The sequence below is a fragment of the Anopheles coluzzii genome, chromosome X, assembly GCF_943734685.1.
Source record: "Anopheles coluzzii chromosome X, AcolN3, whole genome shotgun sequence".
In the NCBI taxonomy this organism is placed as follows: domain Eukaryota; kingdom Metazoa; phylum Arthropoda; class Insecta; order Diptera; family Culicidae; genus Anopheles; species Anopheles coluzzii.
The window spans coordinates 12,064,767-12,091,530 of NC_064669.1; the positions used below are offsets into that span (position 1 = coordinate 12,064,767).

Here is a 26,764-nt window from a genome sequence, read left to right on the forward strand (position 1 = left end):
AAACGGGGTCTAAACGACTCAAGCTCTCAATCCAAGTGCAATGTAGAAAGACTTCGTTTAGCAGACGGCAAACGACTAATGCATTCTAAACATAGCAAAAAGCTGGTGGCGCCATCTGTTTATGGGATACTCAACCTGTGTTAGCTTCCTCACTTAGAGAGCTTTCTCATTCCCTCTGTACTGTTGTATGGTTTCGCATTGAAGTTATGCATCGCTAGAACTAGAACGGCGATACGATTGCTTAAATACTACACTTCAATGTAAACCACCAGCACTGTAGCAACTGAGATTTGAATGATGGTCGTTGGTGCCGATACCCCCATATCTGACCACACGACCATTCATATAGATTTTTGCTCGGAAAGTTAGGAGGCTATATAGGTCATGATAAGATAAATCTTGTCGAAACACATTACAAGAAAAGGACAACAATATAATGATGAGTTGTAATACACCATCTATTGAGCGAACCAATCAAGCTATCGAGCTTTCGGTTTTTTTTTCTATGGATATTTGAATTTTCCAGTCGACTAAGATTAATCTGAAGCGCTTGGGTTGTCAGTCAGAGCCGTCGGACATTGAAAACCGGGCTCGAAGCTCTTCTTTTTTTTTCTTCTTCTTCTTTTGATGTGTGACCAGTTTAATCCCCGTATGACGTTACTGTCATAATCAGGAGCATGCTTTCATTGAAGTTTAGACCTATATCTATTTTCCTCTTTTCTTTTACCGTATTTTATTTGACATCGTTACCACAGATATACTTTTTCTTATTTACTTTTTGGTTTTTCTTTTGGTATTTTGTTTTTCTTGTTGTCTCTTTTTTTCTTCTTTCCCATTTTTTTCCTTCATTCCTCCTTTTTTAAGTTGCATTTGTCCAAGACCTTTTTATTTTTTTGAATTTTGTATTGGAGGGATTCTATTTTAATTCAAAAGCCTGTTGGTATCTCGAATCGCTCTCCGGTCTGTAAGGCTAGTTGTTTGTATGGTTGCTCTGTTTTTTCTAATTATTTAAATTTTTTTATTACTATTTTTATGATGTCAAAAACGACAAACGAAAAAGCTACCCAAATAGCCAGAATTGCTTAAGCAGCTCGTTTTGGCACGCTAAAGATCGCTGCTCTAATTCGCCTTTTGCAGTAGATAAACAGCATCAAAGTTCTATGTGGGTCTTTCAAACAGCGCCTAAGCAGCTTCCTTATGCCTCGATGCCAGGGATTATTTTTCTTTGTGTTTTATTTTCAAGCAAGCGTCAACGATGAAATAAACAACAAGATTTGTCTCGTTTAAACATATGTGTATATTTTTTAATCCTTTGTATTGATGAATTACACAAAATTTTACACAATTTACTGATAATTTACAATCACTTCACTCTATATTCATTCTTCAATTAACGAATCTAACTTGTGCAGCAGCAATGAGATTATTGCCGGCGTCCGTCTTTGACACTTTGACAAGAGCCGCCTTGTATCGATGTCATGCATTAAAAAGCTATAAAGTTCCACCAAGTTCAGTATCCTTTCTTAACAAGCCTTCAAGTTCCATCATGAACCCTACACATAGTGCTAATCAGCCGCAAAGTTCCAAACAGTACCATGTGCCTGTTAAAAAGCTCCATAGTTCCGCAAAGTACCGTCTATCTCTTAATCAGCCACAAAGTACGACATCGGAACGATTTTTCGTTAAACAGCCCTAATTCAGCTATAAAGTACGAGCTGGCTATTTGGGTATCCATCACTAAGATTTTTGTTTAAAAAAATTGAGGCTTTCTGGGTTCGTCTGATGCAGTGGCAATTGCGGCAGTATATGCTCATTTGCTTTTGTTTCGTGTATATTGCTACAAAAAAACGGCAGAGCACTGCCTAAGCGGACCCGCCTGCGTTCGACGCGACCCGATCCGCCCAGAACTGAACTCGCCCCTCTAAACCGAACGCTCCGACAATGCAGGGCTAGCGGGGGAAAAATGTGCGTTTTGGTGTTGTTCGTTCGCCCTCAGTCCCGGTTATGCCAGACCGACTCATATCCAACCTGTTATCAGCGCGGAACGAACACGCGAAAAACAATCAACATTCGGTCGGTGTAATGCAGGGTGGCTAGCATTTGTTTGTTTTGTGTGTGTGCGTGTGTGTGTTTGTTTTTTTTCATTTATTTTTACCTCCTTTGCATGTGCAACGAAAGGCGAAACAAACAAACAATACAACACCGGCCGCCCAAACAATAGCGCGTGTGGCGGGATCGAGTGTCTGATAGCGAGGGTTGCAACACATTGTGCGTGTACGTGCGTGCGTTTTTTTGGGGGCATTGATCGGCCATCAACACAAGGGCAGGATGGTGGACACGAGCGGCCACCGAATGCCGCCCGACGACGAGGTACCGGATCGCTTTTACGAGCTTTGCAACGACTGGGCTGAGCGGTTAAGGGACGAGAAGCTGCCATTCACCCGGCTGGCGCTCATCTGCAAGGTGTGTATGGCATGTGCTGCATCCTTTACCACCACACACACACAGTCATGGTTGATGGTTGTTTCTTTTTTGCTTTCTCTTCGTGTGCGGCTCTGTAGGAAATCTGCAACACCGTGGGCCGGAAGGCTGCCGCCGCACGGTACGGCGCGATCGACCTGGCCGATGTGCAACCGAGCCCACCGGCGACGCTCGATCCGGCGGCGCTCGACACGTTTGCGCCCGAGCTGCCGCCCATGGTCGTGGCGCGGCGGCTGCTGGCCCACCTGCTCGATGGGAGGAAAACGCACAGCCAGCGGAAGATCGTGGCCAAATCGTACTACAACGTCTGGTGCCAGAATCTGCTCGACGGCGCCCCGCTCTACACGATGTGGGGCGTGCACGATCTCGCCGACCCGGACGACAACAGTGTCGCGGTGTACGGCATGCTGCACTCGCGGTTCCTCACGCCGCTGCAAACCGTACCGGGCCTGGCGGGTATGGTGGCGGAGCGCAATCTGGCCCTGTTCCTGTCGCCGGCGGCCGGCTACACCCGCTGGTTCAACACCGCGTCCGAGAACGTGCTGGCGATCGCGCGGCACGTGGGCCCGCCCGGCCTGTACGGGCACGAGCGGCCCGAACGGTTGTGGCACGTGGCGCTCACCAACCTCGAGTCGCCGTACCATGGGGCGCGCGAGTACATGCTGGCGCTGCTGAAGCTGCTCGTACGGGACGAAACGTTCGCGCACCGCACCGTGCGGCCCGAGTGGGCCCGCTGGTCGTGGCTGGATCGGAACAAGTTTCACCTGCTCGCCCTGCTGCTCGAACGCTACCGGTGGGAGAAGCTGCGGGATGCGCTGCCGCTCACGGAGCAGCAGCTCGGCGATGGGCTGCGACTCTCGCTGCGCTACAAGCATCTATACGCGGGCGGACAGACGCTGGTGCGGCTGCTCTACACGAACCAGCACATGGCCGACACCGTGTACGGGCTGGTCGCGCGCGTCATCCTGTCCGAGCCGGCCGCGATCGTGCAGACGATGGTCAAGTATTGGTTCAGCTTCTTCACCCCGAAATCGTACCGCACCGTGTACGAACGGCTGGCGCTGGACGCAATCCTCACCACTTTCGCGCAACGTCCCGGGCCGACCGACGGAGACACGCTGCCACCGTACCTCTCCACCAACCGGTACGAGAAGCTGTTCCTGCTGGTGTACCTCTTCCGCCAGCAGGTGCAGTCGAGCGGCGTGCTGCAACCGCTGCTGGTGCAGCTGTGTGCGCTCGCCGAAACGCTGCAGCCGCTGGCGCCAGCCACACTCGACCTGCTGATCTGCTCGCTCGGCCACTATCTGGTCGCTTGCGGGGCGACGGGCCGCATCGAAACGCTCCAGCACATGGTCGCGCTGACGCGCCACGTCCAGTGCGCGATGGAAGCGCCCGGCCAGATGGCCACCTGCCGCACGTGCGTCACCGTCTGCCAGCGGCTGCTCACACATATCGCCACCACACAGCAGGAGCAGCACCGAACCTTCCCGCTCGACGCGCAAGCACACCTGGCCAAGTTCATGTCGTACGACATGTACGATCGCTACCTGCTGCCCGCCGGCTCGACCCCGCTCGACTACCAGCCGACCGTGACGGCGCTCCGGCTGTTTGCCGCCTTCGTCGAGCAGTGCTTCGAGTTTCCCACCACCAGCCCGTACGTGCTACAGATCCGCGCGAACGGGGCGGTTCGCTGGATCGGTCCGCTGCTGCCCGCCACACTGCCACTACCCGAACTCGGCGCTTCCTTCCGCTCCATGGTGTACGGGCTGCAGCATTTGCTGCGCAGCGACTTCGACGACATACGCGCGATCACGCTCACCATGCTGTACAATCGGGCCGGCGCGTTCTGCTACGATCCGCGGCTCCAGAGCCAGCTGGCCACGGTGCACTCGGCGGCGGCGGCGACACCGGACGCCCCGGACCAGGTACGCACCACGGTGCGGCTGCTGCTGAACGTGACGCTCGCGCGGCTTGCCGCCGCCCTGGACGACCACGAGCGTGACTTTTACGCGTCCGTCCTAGCGGCGGAGGAGGATAACCCGTCCGGCCAGCTGCACCGGCTGATCGAGCGCTGCACCGAGGTGTGCTTCGGGTTTGCGGGACCGGCTGGCGGTTCCTCCGTGCTGGGCGGGGACGATCTGCTCGATGCGCACTGCTGCCTGGACACGGTGTGCGCCTTCATGCTGAGGTCGCTCGGTCCCACGCCGCCCGCCGACCAGTGCATCGTGCAGACGAACTTCCGGCAGCTCGACCGGTGCCTGGAGCGGCTGCTGAACCAGTCGGACGTGTGGCGCCGGACGCGCACGGTGGCCGATGACGCTGAGGAGGCTGGATCGTCCGACTGCTTGCAGGTTTCCCTCGCCAAGCGGAAGATCCAGGTCGCGCTGTGGAAAACGTTACGCGTAAGTTGCATCGTTGCTGCTTCATTTAGCTGCTCAGCGGTTTAAGAGGGTTTGGCGATTGAATTCGTATCGCAGCAATTGATTTTTGTCCGCTAGCGAATACCTTTCTTATCCGTTGCAACATTATCTATCCCCGGGGTAATCACAAATTTCGAAGCCTTGCTAGAGATCGTATCCAAAAGCAAAAACATGACGTTATATCAAGCACTTTTATGGACAATTTTGGCTATTCTGCACCGTTAGCTCAGCATCAATAGAAAGGATAGGCTTTGGCGTATTTAACATCATTTTCATAGTCTTGAACCAAAACTAGTGTTGGATAAATTTGATTCAGATTCATGAATCTAAATGAATCTTTGCTATGAATCAATGAATCTGAATCTCGATTGGAAACATTCATGAATCTCAAAAGATTTTTATATCTCGAAAGATTAATTAATCTCAAGGGATTCATAAATCTACACCAGCGATGTCAATTCATTTCAACCCCGCAGGCCAAAATGCCGCTGAACATAGTGGCTCAGGTCACAGCCTAGTTTTTATTTATTTATTTATTTATTGAAGATTACTTTGCAACCGTTTAGTTAGATTAGTTACGTTACAAAAGTAAAATCTTTGATGTAAAAAAGAAAAAAAATAGCTGTAGTAGATTACTTTCGATTGGTCAAAGCCCTTGGGCTCTATTTCCAAAATTTGCAAAGTCTCATCGCAACTAACTTAGAACATCATAGTTCTAATACAAAGAAGTAAATTTTGAAAAATAAAGTTGATATTGGTGTCATTTTGATTATCAATATCAATATTAAAGTACTAAAGTACTAAATATTAAAGTACTGGAATTAAAGTAGCGAATTTCTACTTTTGATGCTGTCTAAAGTACATAAACTACAACAGGACTCTCCAGTCCAGTTCAGATCTTCATTTTCACATTTTCAAAAAAGTGTGAAAACTTGCGTTTTTAATTCCTATTGGCTGAGTGATTTTGTTACTTTGCACAAGTCTTTTTCTTATAGTAATTGCTTATTTGGTTGCCAAGTATCTTGATTGATGGCTTAACAAAAAATGTAATGTTCCTGAACTACATACTACATACATACTACACTGTCTTACTCATTCACGATTTTGAATGCGGTTGATACTAAATCGTGAGTTGTTTCTGTTAAGAATTGTTCGTCAAATATTTGTTGCTAACAAAATTTAATCATCGGAAAGGGTTTAACACAGTTTACATTGACCTTTTTAAATCATTCTGCTAAAATTGTGCGGAATTAAAAGTCTGAACTTCATCAAAATAACTATGTTTGATATTCCTTCTAGAACTAAAACAGTTTTTGCAATTCTTATCTTTTTTATGCATACATGCATAGAGCGAAAGTAGAAAAAACTGACAAGGTTTTATGACGATGCATGGTCTGATAATTCATATAGAAACCTGCGGAGTTGAAAATTTCTTCATAGTTCAGGAGTTCGAAATTGACTGACATGTACTATAGAAGTATAAATGCTCTATAAATAAATTTAGGCTCAAGCGGTCGCGGGCCAAACCAAAAGAACTCGAGGGCCATCAGTTTGACATCTCTGCTCTAGACTTTCAAAGAGCTTACAGGCTTTTCCAAGACACTTTCGAATGTAAACATTGTTTTTCGCCGCGCGCAAGACATTTTTCCACATCAACTCGTATATTTCCTTTTCATCATCATAATTTTTAATTTCTGCAGTATGATTTTCAACGCTTCAACGGTCTGTTGCCATCGTTTTTTCACCGGGATTTGAAGCCGGAATTCATCGCCCGTTGACCGTTGAAAATCGCGCTGAAGAAATTACAAATTATGCGATGATGGAAATGGAATATCAGATTGATGTGGATTAACATCTTGCACGCGCTTAATAACAACGCAAAGCTGGCATGTAGCATGTGGTTTAATAGTTGTTTAGGGGCGGCACCCTAATGTCGGTCTCCTCATATTTTCACCCATTGTCTAACTTTGAGGCTTACTGGACAGTGCGCAAATCATGTTTCGAAATAGCACTTTCTTGAGGCCAGTTTAGTCTGATACACCTGTGGTTGGAACGTTATAAGTTACCTAAACAACTTAGTAGAGGTGAAAGAGACCATAACGAGGTCTAAACTAGTGATGGATAAAGTTGGCAAACATCTGGAGTCTACTCCGATAATTTCGGAACCGACACCGGAGTCGTCAGGAGTCGGCCTTCGAAACAAAGGCCTTTTTACGAAGTGCACGCGCAAAATGAAAGACAAAACAAGCTCAACGAAATGAAATACCTGATCACATGCACCTTGCACAGGACGGGCCGAGTTGACTCCGACCAACTCCGATAGGCTCTTGACGACTCTGAATGACTCCGGACGAAATACTCCGGACGACTTCGGATGACTCCCGACGACTCCGGACGACTCTGAACGACTCCGAGCGGAACTAGTGGTTCCCATTTTGCCGGAGTCGGAATCGGACTAACAATAGTCGGAGTTGGATCAGAGTCGTGAGTGTGCTCCAGAGATCACATCACTTGTCCAAACCCTCTTTATACATGTGAACAACAACAAGAGTTAGGATTTATCAACGACAGCTGATAACTGACCCGGGATGTACCGTTGGAGGAAATTCCTTTAGGGATTAATTTCGACAATACGGCCGGGTCGTAATCATCAATCAAGTAAACAAGTTGTTGTTTAAATGTTCAAAGAGGTTTTGGATCTCTTAGGGTCTCTTTCGCCTCACAAAAGTAAAAAAGTAAATGAATAATTGATTTTTGTCATTTTAAATACAAGAAATCAACTCTAGACTAAGAGCAACCAATCAATCAACAATTTGGTGTGTTGACAGTTAGACCATTCTGTTGAAATCAATTACTTCTAGGCTAGAGTGTTCGTTGTGTGTACAACAGCAAAAAAAACGATTTAGCTTTTCCAAAATCAATCGTAAACCCCTGTACTTATACCGTTGACTCGTTCAAAAGCTAACTTATAACTAAACATATTCCTTTTCTTGTGTGCGTTTTCTGCAGGCGCTGGCCATCTTTTTCGAGCAGCACGCGATCCGGATAATGGACCGGCAGGTCCGGTCAGCCGGCGAGCAGCTGGACGTGTTCCGCCAGGAGCTGGAATCGTTGGTCGCGATCATGGTGAGCTGCTGCCACCGGGGCGCAATCGAGGCGACCGGGCTCAGCCTCAGCCGGGTCGTGCGGCACGCGGTGCAGCTGAAGGAGCAGGACCCGACCCTGCACCGGGCGGTGAAGCAGGTGTACTGCCGGTGGCGCGACTACGCACCGGCCAGCCCGGACGACTTCCGGGAGAACCGGGGGCTGATCTGGATGCGGCACTGCTTCCTGCGCCACGATACGACCGACCTGCGGGAGGGTTCGCTGCTGCGCGACCTGCTCCACCACAAGCTGAAGCTCGGCGAGTGTGCGCTCTACCACGAGCGGGGCGGCCAGCGCGTCACGGTGGAGGTGCTGTGGCTGCACCAGCTCAATCTGATCGCGCGCGAAACCGCCCTGAACGAGTCGATCCTGCCCCACCTGGACGAGCTGCTGATCGTGGCGCTCAGCCACATCCGCTTGCCGCGATGGTGCGTGCGCAATGCGGCCCTGCAGCTGTACGCGTCCTGCGCCCAGAAGCTGACCGGGCAGGGCCAGCAGCAGTGCGATCCGGGCGCCGACTGGCCGCCGGCCTACACCGCGTTCGAGGAGGTGGCCTGCAAGGCGACCCGCACCATCCGCTACATGATCCGCCAGCTGGACGGGATGCTGCCGGCGCCGACAAACGGGTACCGACGCAGCAAGCGGCGAACGCAGCCCGACCACTGCCCGACCATACCGTTCCAGCTGCTGGTGCTCCAGTTCCTGTCCAAGCTGGAGTACCGCGGGTACGGCCAGCATCACCACCCGGAGCCGGTCGCACCATCCAGCGCAACCCCTTGCCCGCCCCACCTCGAAATGGTGGGCAAGCTGCGCGCGATTCTGTGGCAGCTGTTGGGCCACGAGCACGATCTGGTGCGCAAGCTGGCCGCCCGCTGCTTCGCCCAGCTGCACGACTACGCCACCGAGCTGCCGGCCCTGCTCGACCCGCTCGTGCACGAGCTGTTCAGTACGCGCGGCAGTGTCAACTTTCGCCACGGCCTGTGCCGGACGGTGCTGGCCTGCGTGCAGCGCTACGTCACGCTGTGCCGCCACGTGCAGCGGGACGAGACAGCCCGAGCGAGCCAGCGCACGGCCACACTGCAGCGCGTCCGGGAGATGGTGTCGCGGCACTGGCACCACGAGACGAGCGGCACCGCACCGTTCCGCTACCGGTCCGAGCTGCTCGGGCTGCTGCACTATCTCGGGTTTGCGCGCGACAGTCCCATGCTCGAGGCGCTCGTGCTCAACCGCACCGCGCCGAACGCGTTCGGGCAGGCCGTGCTTGTGATGCAGCTGAACCAGCTGTACGGCGGTGCCGCCTGCACGGTATCGCCTGCCGGCGTCGTGTCGATCGACCCGGCGCTCATCGATACCGGCGAACCGTGCGCCCAGTCCACCGCGCTGCCGTACGAAGTCAGCCTGGAATGGGACCGTGAACTGGACGCGCTGGAGGCGGCCGAGGACGACTGAGTGTGATGGGGGGGGGGGGGGGGGGGGGGAGAGAGGATGCGCGGCAAATGGAAGCGCAACTAGCCCGCGGCATGGGCAGGAATGAAAGACAGTCAGCGAGCGAGCGCGACCTATTTTAGCTAAAAGTGAATAGTTTTAAATTTGATTTTTTGAACAGTTTATACACAGCCACCACCCCTACGCACCACCATTGATTGGGGGGGGAAGGGTGGGGATCTGCCTAGGTATCATCATCCTTGACACGAAGTGTACCGGTTTCCTTCTTCGCGCTTGAAAAGCGCGAGATGGTGGGGGAAACACTTTTATCGCAATATTTTCGACATTAAATCACGCACGCGGCCAACTCCGGCGTAGAGTGTGTAGCATATAAAGGCAGGTCCTGAGCAAGGAGAGCAGGGAGGGAGTGGCGTTATATTGGAGAGTAATAGACCGCTTTGTTTAATAGACCTTTTGTCGGGCAATTATTAGCCAGAGTGTTCGAAGTATTTCGTTCGATTTTGTGTGTTTTAATGTGTGCGGAGGAATTGTTGATTTTTGTTTTGCGCTAACATTTTACGCGGCATTACAGTGACAAGCGCTCCAGCATGCCAGAACCGATAGAGTACCAGTGTATAGTTTCTAGTGCATTAGGTGTATGATTATGTTCTTTCTTTCCTCTAATTGTATCATACAGTTTCCACTAGCACGCGCGCACGTGCGCCGTAAACCTATTACGTATTTATTTAGGGCCACCGATAGGTAATTAAAGGTGGACGAAAACATACAAAAGAACAAACACTCAATTGCAAACGAAAGCTAGTAGCATTTTGCCTTTGTTTTTCAGACCGATAAAACGCCAACCAGCCAGAGTGCATTTTTGTGTTTTTGTTTTTTTGTTTTTGTTTTGTCGTTTCTTACTTAAACGTACTTAATAAATTTCTCTTTAAAAAAAAAATTAAAAAAAACAACTCATTACCTTCTCACGTGTTTTCTGATACTGTGCGGGCTGCTGCTTCGCAAACGTACCGGCGGTTTGTTTGTCTGTATGACTTTATTAATATTTCTTCTTACACTAAAGTATAAACACTTCCCACAACATCGTTAGCGATTAATGGAACAATGGACGCTTTGCTGCACTGCTGCTGTTGCTGCTGCTGCTTCGTCTGTAGCGACGAACCTGGCTTTATTGTTGTAATTGTAAAATATGTTTTCTCCCCTTTACCACTCACTATTGTTCCGATTGCTCAGTCTAAATCCATTCCTGTTGGTGTTTTGGGCAGTTTTTTGCACATGGAGCTCACACACACACACACACACACACACACTGCTGCTGCCTCGATGTACGGAACAATGTTGTACGTGTGCTTTCAGACGGAAAAGTGCGGATGTATTTTTAAGTATTGGCTATTATTAAGATTAGCTTAACATTTCAATAGGAACCAAACGAGAATGATCTGTGTGTCGGTGTGTATGTGGCTGGTATTGAATTCCACGTGCTTTAAATACCTTGGGTTACGTTGATGTTTAAATATCTTTCGCAATTTAAAACAAAAAAAACATTTTTACAGTTTATACTAAGAAAGCGTCAGCATGAGAGGAGGACCGAGGAGTCAACCCTTAAGGCACACACACACACACACGACTTCTGGGCACGCCTGCTAGTGGCAATTGCTTTTATCGTGCCAAAGGAAAGGGGGAGGGTTCGTCGCTTGTCGCACCAACTTGCCGTGAGTGGCTTGCTTAATGCACTACACCAATGCACTACACGCGTGTTGCTTTCATTTTCTTTGCAAAATAGAGAGGCGGCTCACTGATTTTTCACAGCTGCTTGATTTAAAAAAAGGGGGAAGTTACTCCTTTTTTTCTGTCGTTCGCTTTATTTGCACCTATTTAATATAATTTCAGTTCTGTTTTTTTTTGTTTTTGTTTTGCTCTCTTGTTTTGTAACGCCGAAGGATGGGTGTGAAGGTGTGTTTTTTTCTCGCTTTCTTTTTTTGTTTTGTTTTGTTTAATAAATTCCGACAAAAAAAGCGGGAAAAATATGTTAAAAACCAACTAATTAACCGTCAACGGACGTCGCGGCGTGCTGCGATTGCTTACAATTTTCCTGTGCTTCACATTTTGCTTCCTCCCTGCTATACACACCACGACTCACTCTTTCCATCTGCATACACACTGCATAATACCGTCGAGAGAATAAGCGTTGCCCTTTCTTTATATAATAGAAAACGATTCGAAAAAAGAAATAGAAAAAAACAAATCAACATCCTCGGGTACGGTTGTCGCTTTAGATAAGCTTCAGATCGTATAAGAGATAGTTCATTACGGGATAGATTAATAATGCCATTATATATTATGTCAACTCCACTTTCCTCTATTTTTCTTAATATCCTCTCACTCTCTCACACTGATTCTCTTCTACGACGTCCTCTATACTACTAGCGCCTGTAGTCTTTTTTTTCTCTTTTCCTGTATACGAGCGCCTTGGGAGTACACAGTATACACAAAAAAAAACAACAAAACAAATCAAGAGTCATCCAAAAAAAATATGGAATTTTATCGCATTATGGCATTTGACGTACATTATTTTTTTTTTTTAAAGGCCGCTTTCTTCCGAGTAGGATGTGTGTATATGACTGTGTGTATACGTACCGTTGGTGTTTGGGTTGGGTATGGTGTATGATTGCTTCTTTTTTTGCTCTCCTCTCTCTCTATCATGTTTCGTAGTAGTAGCAGGGACAATAACAACAACAACAACAACAAAACTGTCCTCCTGTATTGCTTTTGCGGGGTTTTTGTTTTTGTCTTTTGTTTGTCTTTTTTGCAGGCAATTTCATAACATTTGCGTGTTTTTTCCCTTCTTCTTCTTCTCTAGTAGATTAGATACACACGCACAAAAAAAAACAGAAAGAAAGAAAGAGTTCAAGAGTACCACTACTCCAGTCTTTTCGCCCATGGTCGCCCGAGGTCGTGGTGTTTGGTGCGATGCTTATAAAATACATAATTAATGGAAAACATGGAACCGTTTCCCTTTTGCAGTGTGGGTGTATGTGTTTGTTTGTGTGGGTAATGATGTGTATGTTGGGGTAAGGCGGGAGCGTTGTTCGGGTGGGTCATATCGCCCACACCCCTGTTTCCTAGACGCCCTAACTCTACCGTTCCCGTTCATTTTTCTTTATATATATAAGTGTATAGTATTTCGTTATAGTTTACGCCCGCCCGGCTACATTTCGTTACGATTGTATATTGTGTGTGTGTTTTTTTTTTTTTTTTAATAATACTGATGCTTGTATCATACATCTCCTCCCTTTGCGGCCGCGTTCGGTCGCTATCCATGTGTGATGATGATGCCATTTGCTTTTCTGTTTGCATTCGTGTGCGGCAATTGATTAGCAAAATTCCCGTTTGCCCGCTTAGCTAGTAAAAGCGCAATATTTTATTTTTTTTTTCAAAAGGACGCCGCCTTTTTCCGTCCTATTTTCGGGCCCTCCGCTTCCAAAGAGTGGACCGCCTCCTTCTAATCCCGTCTGTCACACACCTGTCGATTGTCATGCAGTGCTGCGCTGGAATGATTTTGTGTCTATGTGTAATGTGTGTGTGTGTGTGTTCGAATTAAGGTGCTTTTCCGTCTGCAAGATAAGGCACAGCACAGGCGATTACATAGTCGTTTTAAATAAGGCCTTGCTTAAACCAAAAACAAAAAAAACGTTTGCCGGACGCTTTGCTGCAGCCAGCAAGAGAGAGAGAGAGAGAGAGAGAGAGAAAGAGAGATAGAGAGAGAAAGAGAGAGCAAAGTGGAGATGCCTCCCCCAGAGCTTAGAGAGCAGCACACCGTGTGGCGCAAGTACTAAAACGTACTCTAATCGGGGAAGCCAGGAGGGGCGCTCCTCGGGGGCACGCACGAAAACAAAAACAAAGCCTTATTTGCAAGTGCACAACACACTTACTCACGATCCTCTCCTTTTGCACGGTGTGTGTGTGTGTTTGTTTATGTCTAGCATGAGACTGTTTCCTTCGCTTACGGGACGACGGATGTAAGCGAACGCCTCGACAGCATAATACACTGCCAGGTTGGGGTTTTTTTAATTTAATTGGAATCTAATTGGATAATTATTATTTATTTATTTATTTTTTAAAAAATAAAAAGCAAGCTAGAAGAGAATGAAAGACCGCTTCAAGGGGCGCTCGAAGACATTGGAATTAGCACCTGGTTTCCCTGTGCTTTGTTTGTTTTTGCAGCGTGTTCGCATCATTCTAGCTAGTATCAATGTTTCAATGCATTCCACAGCATTCCTACGTGCTGTGTGTTTGTCCTAAGCGCTGTTGTTATCGAAAAACAAAAAAAAAAACAAAATCAAACAAAAAAAAGAGAGCAACCGCTGTGTTTGCTGATCATTGTGTTGCAGAATGTATCCGTTTTTTCGTTTTTAGTAGAGGCACTGCTGTATTTATTTCGTTAGAGGCACTCGGTTTCGATAGCCGGCAAGCTTGTGTGTGTGTGTGTGTGTGTGTGTGTGTGTGTGTGTGTGTGAGTGTGTGTGTGTGATGGATGATAAGACAAAAGGAGTGGGGAATGGTGGCTTGCCACCTTGCAGCTTTAGGAGGAGTTGTTAGATTTGAAAAATTTGCTTCAAAAATTCCATGCCAAAGAAAAAAAAACGAGAAGAGCAGAAATTGTTTAAAAAAAGGCCACTCGTCTAGTGTCTGCTAGGCTAGGCTAAAACTTGGGCACACTTAAAACGGCAGCGAGACGCAGCAGGAAAACTCCGGGCCAAGCCACGCACACCGAGCAAGAGAGAAAAACGAGCTCGAGGCACCCATCCCCCACCCGGTCCTATTAACACAGCCAATATTTAGTCTTGTTACTTTTTTTAACTTCTTTCGGTCTCTCTCTCTCTTTCTCTCTCTCTCTATCTTTCTCCCTCTCTCTCTCTCTCTGCACGGGAATAAATACTGCTCGAAAATGTTGTGTTGTGTGTGATCGATGAGAGTTTTTGTATGTTGGATGTAGAATCATTCTGTATTTTTTGTTTCCTGCCTCGAGCGGGTTTGATTTTGATGCCCCCTACCTTCGGGTTTGGTTTTTGGCAGGAACGCTGTTGTTGCTTTTTTTTTTTGCTTACTTTCGTTCCGAGTTTTCGTGTAATTTTGCGTTGCTTATGGGTTCGTATTACAGATTCGTCATAAAGTATGTGTATGTGTGTGTGTATGTAAACGAACAAATGGGATGTTCATCACGTGTCGCACACACACACACCCACACACGCACAGTTCTTGCCTACTTATACAATAGCTAAATTCTCATTCGAATATGTTACACAATTGTTTCGCGTTGTCGCCCGTGTTGCGGAGGCCCCCTTTCCAAATCACCCCTCCCCCACAGGGAAGGGTGCCCGGAGGGAGGGGAGGGGAGCGACGGCGTATTTACACTAACCTTAGCTTAAAAGTGTTGTATATGTATATATGTATATATATATATATGTATATATGTATATATAAGCGTTAAATCTAAATCAGATCCCGTTCAAGGCGTTCAAGCGCCACGATGCTGCGCACACCGTACATATCTCGCCAATCACGCCGCCACCCAGCAGCACACGCCTGCCGGAAGAGTTGGGAACATCCTTATCGCTGTCGTTCTTTCTCTCTCTCTCTCTTTCTCTCTCTTTCACGTACGCTGTTCCTCATTCTACGCTCCTTTCCATTTGATTTGCACGGCTTCCGTCGCTGGATTCGAACCCATTCCTGGTACGCACGTGCAGCCACACAATGAAGCGGGAGGCTTGGGTGGCGAGAAGTGGTGTAGGGTAAAGCCCCTTGCCAAGCAAAGCAAAGTAAGTTTAGAGGTTGGAAGGGATTTGGGGGTTCGTCGCCTGCTCTATATCTCCTTAAAGTCGACCTTAAGTGTTGCATTTTTTTTTTGTCTTCTTCTGTTTGTGATTTGCTTTGTTTTGTCGTCGGATTATCAATCCGTGCAAATGTATGTAACTGCTACGCTGTGTTTCGACCGTGTGTGTGTGTGTGTGTGTGTGTGGGTTGGTGGTTGAAGGTAAACCGGTCCGTGGACGGGTTTCAAACGCCCACGCCTCCGCACACACACACACACACACGCACACACACGATCTAGCTCTCTGATCGCAATCCGCGTTTTATCGTATTTTCGGGGTAGGATGGGACATACCAATTACGAGGTTAGGCTCCGTAGGTACCATTGGCCGGCACGCGCTCCGCTGTCAGGGAGGGCGTGCGTGCGCGCGATCCGCCGCACCGGGGACCGGGAGGGGGGACCCCACCCGGCCACCTCCAGCACGGTTGCCGTGCGCTAGCGGCAATGGTTGAGCCAGTGCAGATAGTAGAACACAGCCAGCACTACCATCATGGCAAGAAATGCCCCGTAATACATGCTCGCCGTTTCGATGTGTATCTTCGGCTTGCGCATGCTCAGGTAGGTCCCATCCAGGTACTTTGACTCACATCGTTCACCCATGAAGCCGTCCGCGCACTCGCACGTCGGCATGGTCGAGTTGGCGATCGTGAAGTTGTAGCATTTGCCACCGTTCAGGCAGTAGTTCTCCTCGAACAGCTGCGAACATTTGCCCATGCGCATCAGCAGCTGGTCCTTCTCGTTGCCCCGCCCGCTCGGATCGTCCCGGCGGCCGGTCGGCGGTTCTATCACCGTGCCGTCGCCGTTTCGCTGCTGCTGCTGCTGCTGCTGCTGGTGGTCGTTCGCTTTACCGCCGTTTGTGCTGATACCATGGCCGAGGCCGCCAGTGCCCGGTCCGCCACCGCTGCCGGTAAGACGCGAGTCCATCCCCGTCGACGCCGTGTCCGGCGGTTCCCGGTTGTTCGACGAGGAGGTCGCGTCCGGCCGGATCACCGTGAAGGTGGTGGTGGCGGACGTCATCACACCGCGAAAGTGTGACACTGGCCGAGGTCTTGATTTTGGCATCGATCTGCTAGAACAGCAGTCTAAAATAGGAGAACAGGAAGAAGAGAACAGTTTCAGTGGTAGGTCGAGGCAAATTTTCGAAAATGAATTTGAATTTGAGGAAAACAAAACTAAATGTTTTAGCTATAGCAAACACGTATTTGTACATCAAATTTGTAACATTCGTCGTAGCTTTGGTATTAAAATACGTACATTACTGTGCTTGATCTAACGGATGCGCTGGACATTGTTTGGCCTGTGATAGTAAATCACATTTTCTTGGCAATTTATTTCTTTTATTGAACATATACCCACTAGAGATTGGACTACCCGCTTCCGAATCCGTTTTCGGAATCAATTCCGGGATCATTTCCGATTTTGGAATCAATTCCGATTCTGGAATCAATTCCGTATATGGAATCGATTCCGATTCTGGAATCAATTCCGATTCTGAAATTCATTCCGAGTCTGGAATCGAATTTGATCCTGGAATCAATTTCGATTCTGGAATCGATTCCGATTTTGGAATCAATTCCGATTCTGAAATCGGTTGCGATTCTGCAATCGATTCCGGAGCCGTATCCGATCCTGGAATCGATTCTGGATCCGATTCCGGGGTAGATTTCAGAGCCGACTCTGATTCCGGAATCGGCTCCGGAATCGGAATTAGCCCGGATCTCGCAATCAGCTCCGGCATCGGAATTAGAATTGGCTCCGGAATCAGAGACAGTTCTAGAATTGATATCAGAAGATTTAGAAACGAAATTAGAACCGGAATCTCCATGAGAATGCATCGTCTACCTACGTATCTGCGTAGGACCCAAACGCCTATGGCCTATGAAGATGCCGAAATCGAAATTTGATCCCGGAGCGGATTCCGGAACCATTTCCTGAAACGATTCCGGAACCAGTTTCTGAACCGATTCCGGAACCAGCTCCTGAACCGATTCCGAAACCAGTTCCTGGACCGATTCCGGATTCAGTTCCGGAACCGATGCCGGAGCCGATTCTGGATACTGTTCCGGAGCCGATCTCGGAGCCGATTCCAGGTTCGATTTCGGAGCCGATTTCGGATTCGCTTCCGGAGCCGATTCTGGCAACTGTTTCCGAACCTACTATCCGGAATCGATTCCACAACAATTCGGTGCTAGTCAAAATCGATTCCGACCAAAACTTCATGTTTTCCATCGAAAATGTCTTCCCAGCGAGTATTCTTTAGATATCTGAGCACAGGTAATAGCTTTCTGCCTCAACCTCAACTTGATGGTTGTTTTTCATTGTTTTGTGGATTTTTTTAAAGTTTACATTGCTAACCATCGCTTTCGGGCGTCGTCTGTGTTTGCTGTACTCGGTGCTCATTTCACAACATTTTAGCTTAACATACCAATGCTTTAAGGTGTCCGAAAATTCTTCATCAAGCCAATTGTTGAGACTTGGACTGTATTCATTTCCCTTCAAAAAGCAATATTTAATCAACACAGCGTTTTTTTTTTAATGATTTTTCAAAACACAAAATGCTATAACTCCCGCAGTGAATTGTCCGATTGCGGGCAACTTTTGACACAAACCGTTTAAAGGTTGATACAAAAAAAAGTATTTCATTCTACGCGTGCTACAAATCACAAACGAACTGTGGTACAGCTTCAGCCAATTCAGCCCCAGTGTGCAGAGCTTTTGGTTTTCGTCGCCTTTATTTTCCAAAAATAACATCAAATTATTGGAACGAATAAAGAGGGTGAAAACCCCTGAGCTCCGCTTTTACCCTCCGCGAGATTCCCACCGGTCTCCTGCTTGGCTGACCCCCCCCCCCCCCCATGGTGGTTCCCACGATGAAGCTCCCACCGTTCAAAGAACCGTACCCCGTTCCATTCCCATCGATCGTGTTTGGCCGTTAGAGTCCCTCCAAAACTAGCAATGGGTTGATTATGTTGATTGCAGGCTGTCGATCGGTTGGGGTCACAATTGCGACACAATTCTGTCGCGGGCGAGAGTTCACATTTCTTTTCCACCCGCTTCAGGGAGCGCCTTAAAAAATCAAATCAAAAAAATTGAATGATCAATTTGACAAAAAAAAAGAAGAAGAAAAACAATTCAATCCAAATCCCGTTCGCTAGACGCGACACCGATGGACTGCTATAATTAGCTTCTTCTAACTCCAATTTCTCCATCTTTCTCCTTTCCGATTGTCCCAAAGAAAAGCACCAAAAAAAAAAAACACGCGTGTCGCCACGAATTTTTGGAACCGGCCGGGGCACGACGATCACACCATTGTTTCGTGGCGTGGCGTCCGATACACAAGCAAATGTACCGATTCTCTTCCAATTAAAATCTTTCTCCACTCGGGCAGGGCAGCCATTGCAACCGGGTGGTGCGCGTACCACCGCGCTAAGCCAGTGACAAATTGTTTTAAGCAACGTGGCACCGTCCCGTGAAGTGGCAACAAGCATTTACGATGCAGCCGAAGCAGCAGCAGCAGCATAAATGCAGCCCTTCCCTGGCCTGCTCCGTGCCTACTTTCTATCGTTAATTAATCTGCAAACTAGATCGATGCGGCGGCGGCGGCGGCTGCGGCCGCAGACAAAAATTCACAACCGGGCACAACATAAAACCAACAAAAAAAAAAAAAAACTTCCGGCCTTCGTTTTTCCCTGTTTGGGCCTGCCTGGGCGCACGCATTGAACGGTCCCCTATACTTATTAAGCTTCCCTTTCTACCTTCCTCCACTCTCCACACCTTCCGCCTGCGGTTCAATTGTTTTTGATTTTTAGTTTTAATTTTAATAGGCAGCCAATTCCCCAATTAGCAAAAGCTAATGGGATGGCTAATTGATCCCCAAAAATGGCTCGCCAGCCCCCTAGTAGCGCGACACCTGCTTACCTGTGTGAACCACAACTGATGACAGCATAATTAGTAGTATAGCACAAAATTTTACTGCACTTGATTTCATTGCTCCCAAGTGTGTGTTGCTGCCGCCGGTATATCATGCACGCGGGGTGGTGGGAGGGGGTTGCGAGGGGGGTTTTGGGGTGGTGGGTTTTAGGGCGCCCCTGCTTTCGCTCGCTCCTTGTCCTGCTGCGGCGCTCCTTCTCCGTTTCGTCCTTCACTGTCGCGTTCTGCTGGTTGGTGCTTCTTCGTTGTTTTTTTTTTGTACACCTTTGCTTTGCGTACTGTAGGTTTAGAAGATTCTTAACGAATGTGGCCGCCCTTCGCGGTCGCGGCACGACGACGAGGAGAGTAGTGTCGCTGCACACGCTGCCGCCAACGCGGCTGGAACGTATCTGCAAGAAAGGAAGCGAACGAACAATCAGGTAAACTGGTCAGAGCAATACAATCATCAATCGTTGCACCGGGGCGCAATTTAAATGCTTTTTTGCAGGGTAATTTGGGTAATGAGCGAAACTTAATTAAACCGGCCGTATATTGGCAATGTTTTTTTTTGCTGGTTTGTTTGTTTTGTGGAAGCACAACACACACCGGTCGGTTTAATGCCGTTTGAATAACACGCCCGGAGCAAACGCTGAGCTCACCGCCAAATGGCACCAAGAAGTGTGCGCGAGAACGCGCCGGGAGAACTTTATTACGGCCGGAGCCGGCCGAGATGCACAGCAAGGCACAGCCCACCAAGCACAGGCGCCTTTGTCCGCACCGGCATGACGGTTATGCCTCCCCCCCCCCCCCCCCATCCCCCACCCGGCTCCATTGCAACAATCCCATTAGGGATTTGTTTACGGTTTGACCCAACGGTGCAGCAACGGGGGCTTAGCTTTAGTGTGGCCTCGTAAATCGGCCGCTGCAATAACTCCGCTTGTGCCGAACATTCCAATTTATTACTGCGCAGTTGACCCTTTCGGGGTTTGGACCGGGACCGTTTTACGAGCGAGCTTAAGCGGGGGAAGGGATTTTACAGCCTCCCTGCGTCCCGCTGACCCTGGTGGGCTGGTGAATCGAAATTAACGAATGGCATTTTCCAACTCATTAACAGGTACCGCCGCGCCAAGCGCGCTCTGACACGGCAGATCGATGCAAAACGGCTCCACGGCGAGACCGCAACAGCCGGGGAAAAGGTTTCGCTGGCAGCGGCAGATCTCTTGCTGGGCAGGAAGTTGAGTGTCGTGCAAAATGATGCGATTTATGGTTCCACGTTGCTCGTTGCGCGTTGCACACCGTCATCTGATTCCTGCGCGGGCTTGGCCGTGGGACAAGGGACTCTCGGCGGCTTAATGAAGGCGCCACACAAACTGGATCGCGCCACGTTTTCAAGTGCTTGAATGCGCACCGTTTGCCCGGAGACCACCCCGAGCCCTGAGGATGGGATTAAATATATCGAGCGATGCTAAGAACGCATTTTATTGCTGCCAGTATTCTAAGCGCAAGTGCGCCAGGAAGGTGATCGGGAGATTGACCGGTTGAAGCGAAGCCCACGTACCAGCTGGGCTTGGACAGATTTGGACAGAACTGCATCATGTCTGCCGCAAAATGCCATTCGGAACGTTTGCTTTGGACATTCCCATTGCCAACTACATGTATGGAGATTTTAAAGATGGGGCATTTGTGCGAGTGTTGTGCTTTTGCGAATGTTTCGTAAGGATTCATTGATTGTGCAATTATCAGTAATTGATACTTTAAAGACTCTGATGTGAATCCCAAAGATTTATTTCATTATGATTCTTCAAAACTGCATGAAGTTCACGTTATTACGGCTTTGGAAGCAATTTCAATACATCGGGTATTGACAGATGCTCTCAGGATCTCAGTGCAGGTTTGCTCCCCGTGTTTAAACGCTTTACCCAAGGGCATACTCGGTTGCATCTCCAAAGAATAGATGTACTGTGAGCTCTCTAAGCTCTAATCTTCAAAGAACCTACAGCTTAGCGAAATTCTCAACTTGCGGTAAATCTATCAACGCGTTACTATGAAGTATTCAATTCAATATTTAAAACTGTCATTCAAAATCTCCCCTCAAAGAATCGAGATAGACATGCCGTGTGCAAAGTACATAGAATTTCAGCGTAGGGAGTCATTCATGTATGGAGCATGACGCGACTTTGGAAATGGTCATCCCTAAAGAAACAATTCCTGCTAAGGATACTACACCATTGGGAGATTTCACCATACGTTTCAACAGATTAATCACAATATAAAACGTCAACGTTTGCAACACCCATCACACGTGTGTGATCATTGGGCGATCTCAAGGCACAAAACCAGAAAAGCCAAGAATCGTGGTGAAGCATAACTGTGCAACGGATTATCTCAAAATCTGTTCCAACTCATTCTGGAGCGCTATGAAATTGTTTAGGTAGAGTCATGAATTTATAAAGATTCCATACATCTTCAGCGAACTGTGACGTTTGATGCATCTTTGGAGATTTCTACAATTTTGAAGGTTCTTATATTATCATTGGAGCTTCGTGAATCTTAACATTGGAGATCCAGATTCAAAGATTCTGCTTTCTGTTAATGCGATACTATCTGTCGATGTATCTGAAGGTTTAAAGTAATACGTACTGAACAACGCCCTAACCATTGAAGATTCGTTCAGATTCATGAGTCTTGAGAATCAGAGTAAGCCTATATCGAATTGTATGCACTGCTAACTATATAAGGGAATATGTTATTATACCAAATAGCATTACGGTTTGATCTGCATAATACAGCGGGTTTTAGAGTAGTGTAGGCAGATTCGGAACACGAAAGATTTGAAGCTTCAGTGAAGATTCAATTACGAAGTGAAGATTGAGATATCATAGGCATTGTAATTCGATGGCAAATTTGATCGAATTAAGTATCCGGTTTGAGACTAGGATTTTATTGGGAAACGATTGCGATTCGTTTTCGATTTAATTGGGATTGAAATGAAATTAAATTGTGATTGCTTTGATTGTTTGAGTTTAGACTCGTTTGATTCGAACATCTGAATTTCGAATTCAATCATCCCATCAATATATGGAAGACTCAGGTTTCAGTCCATAGTCCATCCCACTTGACGGATTGGGACAGGTAAGGATCTCTTGTGAAGTATTAATTGGGATATGAGTGGGATTGGAATTCGATTGCGAATTCGAAAGGGATTGGAATTGAGATAAGGACTTTATTGGAATACGATTCCAATTCGTTTCCGATTTGATTGGAATTGAAATGAGATAAAATTGGGATTCGTTTGATCGTCTACATCAGTGATGTCAAACTCGTTTTGGGTCGCGGGCCGAATTACGGTTCAAAATATCCTCGCGGGCCGCAGTTGGGCGGCGGTAGGATGGGAGTGCTTTCAATCGGCAAAAATCAATAAGGACTTATTTTTGGACCTAGAATCTTATTTACTTTTTTTTTCGTAGCATCCAATAAACAGTTCATGACATTCATGAATTTACTCATGCTTTACTTCAGTGGCGGTCGTGCCTACTCGGAAATTTAATAATGTATATTCAATTGCTTCAGATATCTGCTAACTTTCAGGCTACCTAGACAGTACTTTAAGCCACGTATATTGCTTCGTATACACACGAAGTACAAATGCTGCATTTTGACAACGGCAATGACTGATAACGATAAATCAAAATTTATCACTACATCGCACAAATATTGGCTAGATATGTGGCCATTTTGTTGAGCAAAAGGGACTACCAGCATACAGTTGACCTCATACAGTTCTTACCCTTTTTGAGTGCTTGGTTTTTCATGGTTTTTAAATATAACGACCTGATTTTTGCAGAACCATATCTAAAAAGTATCCTCATCAATAAAGTGAAGAAAGTGGTATTCCAATACTTGATTTCCGAACTTTCCGAACTGAATGTCGGAAAATGGGTGAAAATATTGATGGACTATCAAACAGACTTAAGAGTGCTCTCTGGAAAAAAACTACTAAAACACTTGCTACATGCCATCCTCGCGAATACCTTCCCGAACAAGTAATTAAGTGTAACTTACTTCACTCTTCGATAATCGAACTATTAATACTGAATGTTGAAACCTTCTTCCTCAGTGGATAGCCATTAATACACCCGTGTTTCTTATTTTAAAATTTACAATCTATTTCTGCTTCATTCAAATAACAGTTATTCCCAAAGTACTTCGCGGGCCGGATTGAGAGCCTTCGCGGGCCGTATGTTTGACATATCTGGTCTAGATTAAGGCTTCGTTGAACTTCCGAATCACGACAAGATTTGGAAGACTCGAAGATTCAGTCACTAGAAATATTCCAATCGGATCGGCAGTCCAACTTGACGGATTGGAACCGGATCGGATCTCTTGAAATGAAGATTCCATTGCGAATTCGATCGGGATTAGGTTTGAGATACGATTGCGTTTTCGATTTAATTGGGATTGAAATGAGACTAACTGGAATTCGAACATCCGGATCCTGAAAAGCTTTGAAATTCAAAGACTCAAATCCCTCCTAGGATGCCTCCTAGGATTTAGAGACAGCTCAGCATGGTTTTGTTGATTACGCTCGTAACCCTTAACAGCAAAAGCTGCAGAAAAAACAACATAAAAAGACAGCTTGTGCCACCAATCACCAATAAATGGAGCTAACCGTCTGGATTAATTCTTGCCATAATGCCTGGATGACATATGGGCTGCCCTCCGCTTTCTGCACATGTCCTTTGATGGTACACTTTTGTGCATCCCTAAAACTCATGGCGACGGCTGACGTGCCTTAAAAACCTCGCCAAAGAAGGTAATTTGATTGTGCAAAAAATGAAGTAAAATAAAGGCACACACCATCTGGGGAGGGGTCAGAGATCGTGCCGGCTCCGGTGCGCTACCGTAAACCCGGTTCCCTTCTCCCTCCTGCCCACCAACCCAAACCGCTTACCTCGCTCGAACGTGTAAAGGCGACGACTGTTGCTGGTTTCGGAATGTCTAACGTCTCGCAATATTAGATCCTCCTGCCGTAAGTGCGTGTGTCGGTGTGTGTTTTTTTTTGTGCGCAAGGAAGCACCACACACACACACACACACGCTGCACCTGTTGATTGATGTGGCAGGAGGCAAGCGTGCCACCGTGTTTTTTTTTTGCTGCTGCTGCTGCTTCGGTCGATTGAGTTATTGGAGTAGAATTTTTTTTCTCTTGCGTTTTCTTTTTCAGGTTGATCGAGTAGAGAACAAACGCCTTCGGGTCCTGCTCCCTTGCGACAGTGCGGGGATTAGAGCGGCCGGCGGTTTGCGGGTTTGCGGGTGTCTGTTTTCACTCACTGTTTTTTTCTTCTTCTTCTTCTCTTCCCTTCCTTTTTTCTTCTGTCGAAAGCACACACACACACACACACACACGATCGGGCGCAGATGTTTCGAACCTCTGCTGCAGTGTGGAGAGGGGTTTTAAAGGCACCTCCTCCTTCTACTCCTCCTGCGGCTCGACGGAAAAGGCCACACAGTGTTAAAGGTAAGGCACAAGCACAAAACACACACGGTAAGGAGGTCTCTGCTGACGACGGCTGCTGCTGCTGCGGCTGCTGCTGTTTGATTGGGAGAGGTTGAATTGATGCAACAAGAAGCACACACCTGGCGGCGGGGACGCGGCACACCACCAACAGCACGCGCGCACACGGCGATGACGCACGCGACGCCAAAGAGACGCGGCACGCGTCAGCCGCTCAGCCTGTCGGCGATATGACACTGCCACCTGGTGCAAATGCACGCAAAACACACACTGAGAGAGAGAGAGAGAGAGAGAGATGCACACACACACACAAACACACACCTGCTGCTTCTTTTGCTAGCTTGAGGCTTCCCCCTCCCCAGGGCACACTTGTGATGCCGCCAAACAGGACACGCGGCACAGAGACACACAACAGTTCACTTTTAACCAAACAAAAAAAGAACCAAGGATTAGGGGTTTTCCTTTGATTTTCTTCTTCTTCTTCTTCTTCTTCTTCTTCTTTTTCACGGATATTAGATGCCTGCACGGTCGCTACACTGATGCTGCTCTCGTACCGCGCACAATAAAACTGTCTCGGGCAGAGTCATTTTTCTCGCCTTCAATTCGCACTAAGCGTCACCACCACGTGTGCGTGGGCAGGGAATTTCAGGGGACAGGATCCGGCGGGTTCACCCACCGACCACAGTGAGAGAGAGAGAGACTGAGAGAAGAAAAAAAACACACACAGGAAGAAAATACGCTCTTCCCCCTTCAGTCAGCCACAGCGCCAGCTGTGTTGCGTCTCGCGAGCGCGCGCCTGTGTGTTCGGTGCGTTCAATGATGGCCGCTCGCCGGTGCACCGGACGCGGTGATGGTGGTGGTGAACGGACCCGGGCGACGGCGGTTCGCAACCGGCAGCTGCTGCCGCTGCTGCTGCAACGCGCTGCAGCGACGACGACGACAACAACGGTGGCGCTGTTCCTGCTGCTGCTGCTGCTGCTGCTGCTCGTCGCAGTCTCCGTCGTGGCTGCTCGCGTCCGTCTGCTTGCGCGTCTGCTGCTGCTGGTGTTGAATGTCGTGAAAGTTGTGATCGTACAATACGCTGCTCGTAAACCGTACCCGCTGGTGCTGTATTTTCATCTTGTTTCGGGGGCTCCGGTGCTCGGTCCTTTCGGGGTTGGCCCTCCTCCTCCCTTGCAGCGTGCGCGAGCGGCGTTCGTGCTTCACTTTGCGTTTTTCTTTCTTTCTGGGTTGTTGTTGTTGTTGTTGTTGTTTTGCTACCGCCGGCTGTCCCCCTTTTGCGGTTGTAGCAAACAAACGAGACAACGAGGGGGGGGGGGGGAGGGAAGAGAGGGGAGGCGGGGTTTGACAAACCCTTGTTTCCTCCTCCACCACTACCGGCCACCCACCGTCGTGGGGTGCGGTGCTATCCTTCACGCACTGACGGAATCACTGCAACCGGCACACACACACACACACAAACACACGTCGTAGGATGAAAAGAAAGAAGAAGAAGAAGAAGAAGCATAAATTATTATAAACTTTTTTTCTGTCAAAAAACATCCAAAAATTGTGCCCATACGGGTGGGCAATCGCTCCTAACACCACCGCCACACACACATACGCGTAGATTTTTTTGTTACGATTGATTTTTTTTTTACTACTATAATTTTATTATTATTATTTTTTTTTTTTTTTGGGGTTCGTCGCTTCCCAACCGCACACACACACCAAGTCGTTTAGGGAAAAGCTGCAAGCACGGGGAACCGGTGCAGGATGAGATACTGGCAGGCGTCGTTCGTGGTCCCGGCTTACGGTGTATTATTCACCGTGGGAACGCACAAAGCGTGGGGAGGAGGAGGGAGGGGGTGGGGTAGGAGGCGAGGGGGAGGTGCAGCAATGAAAAAAAAGGCAAAGATGGACCCTTGGCGCCTTCGCCGGACAGAACGAAAGAAGCGAAACCCCACTCCTCCCACCCTCCTGTTTCCATTCTCCTCCCCCA

General features: G+C 47.9%; 2 protein-coding genes across 6 annotated transcripts in view; one reads left to right on the forward strand and one right to left on the reverse strand.

Annotated features, from left to right (window-relative positions):
* The first annotated feature begins 1,917 nt into the window (after positions 1–1,917).
* Positions 1,918–13,827, forward strand: LOC120947514 (uncharacterized). Its single transcript, XM_040362893.2, has 3 exons — positions 1,918–2,463; positions 2,562–4,883; positions 7,911–13,827. The coding sequence occupies exons 1-3, from the start codon at positions 2,329–2,331 to the stop codon at positions 9,492–9,494; spliced, it is 4,041 nt and encodes a 1,346-aa protein (XP_040218827.2). The 5' UTR covers positions 1,918–2,328; the 3' UTR covers positions 9,495–13,827.
* LOC120947521 (uncharacterized) overlaps positions 11,302–26,764 on the reverse strand; it is a 30,908-nt gene continuing 15,445 nt past the window's right edge. For 4 of the 5 annotated variants that reach the window (XM_040362905.2, XM_040362923.2, XM_040362931.2 and 1 more), the window contains 3 exons: positions 24,221–26,214; positions 19,279–19,679; positions 11,302–16,442 (listed from right to left, as the gene is read on the reverse strand). In XM_040362905.2, coding sequence (XP_040218839.2) covers positions 15,796–16,442; positions 19,279–19,348 — 717 coding nt within the window. In that variant the 5' untranslated portion in view covers positions 19,349–19,679; positions 24,221–26,214 and the 3' untranslated portion in view covers positions 11,302–15,795. The remainder of the gene's footprint in view (positions 16,443–19,278; positions 19,680–24,220; positions 26,215–26,764) is intronic. The other variant, XM_049610472.1, reaches the window with a different exon arrangement.

Coding starts and splice junctions, on each gene's coding strand:
- LOC120947514 (XM_040362893.2), top strand. CDS start 2,329: ATGGTGGACACGAGCGGCCACCGAATGCCGCCCGACGACGAGGTACCG. Junction 2,464..2,561: donor GGCTGGCGCTCATCTGCAAG/GTGTGTATGGCA, acceptor GCGGCTCTGTAG/GAAATCTGCAACACCGTGGG. Junction 4,884..7,910: donor CGCTGTGGAAAACGTTACGC/GTAAGTTGCATC, acceptor CGTTTTCTGCAG/GCGCTGGCCATCTTTTTCGA.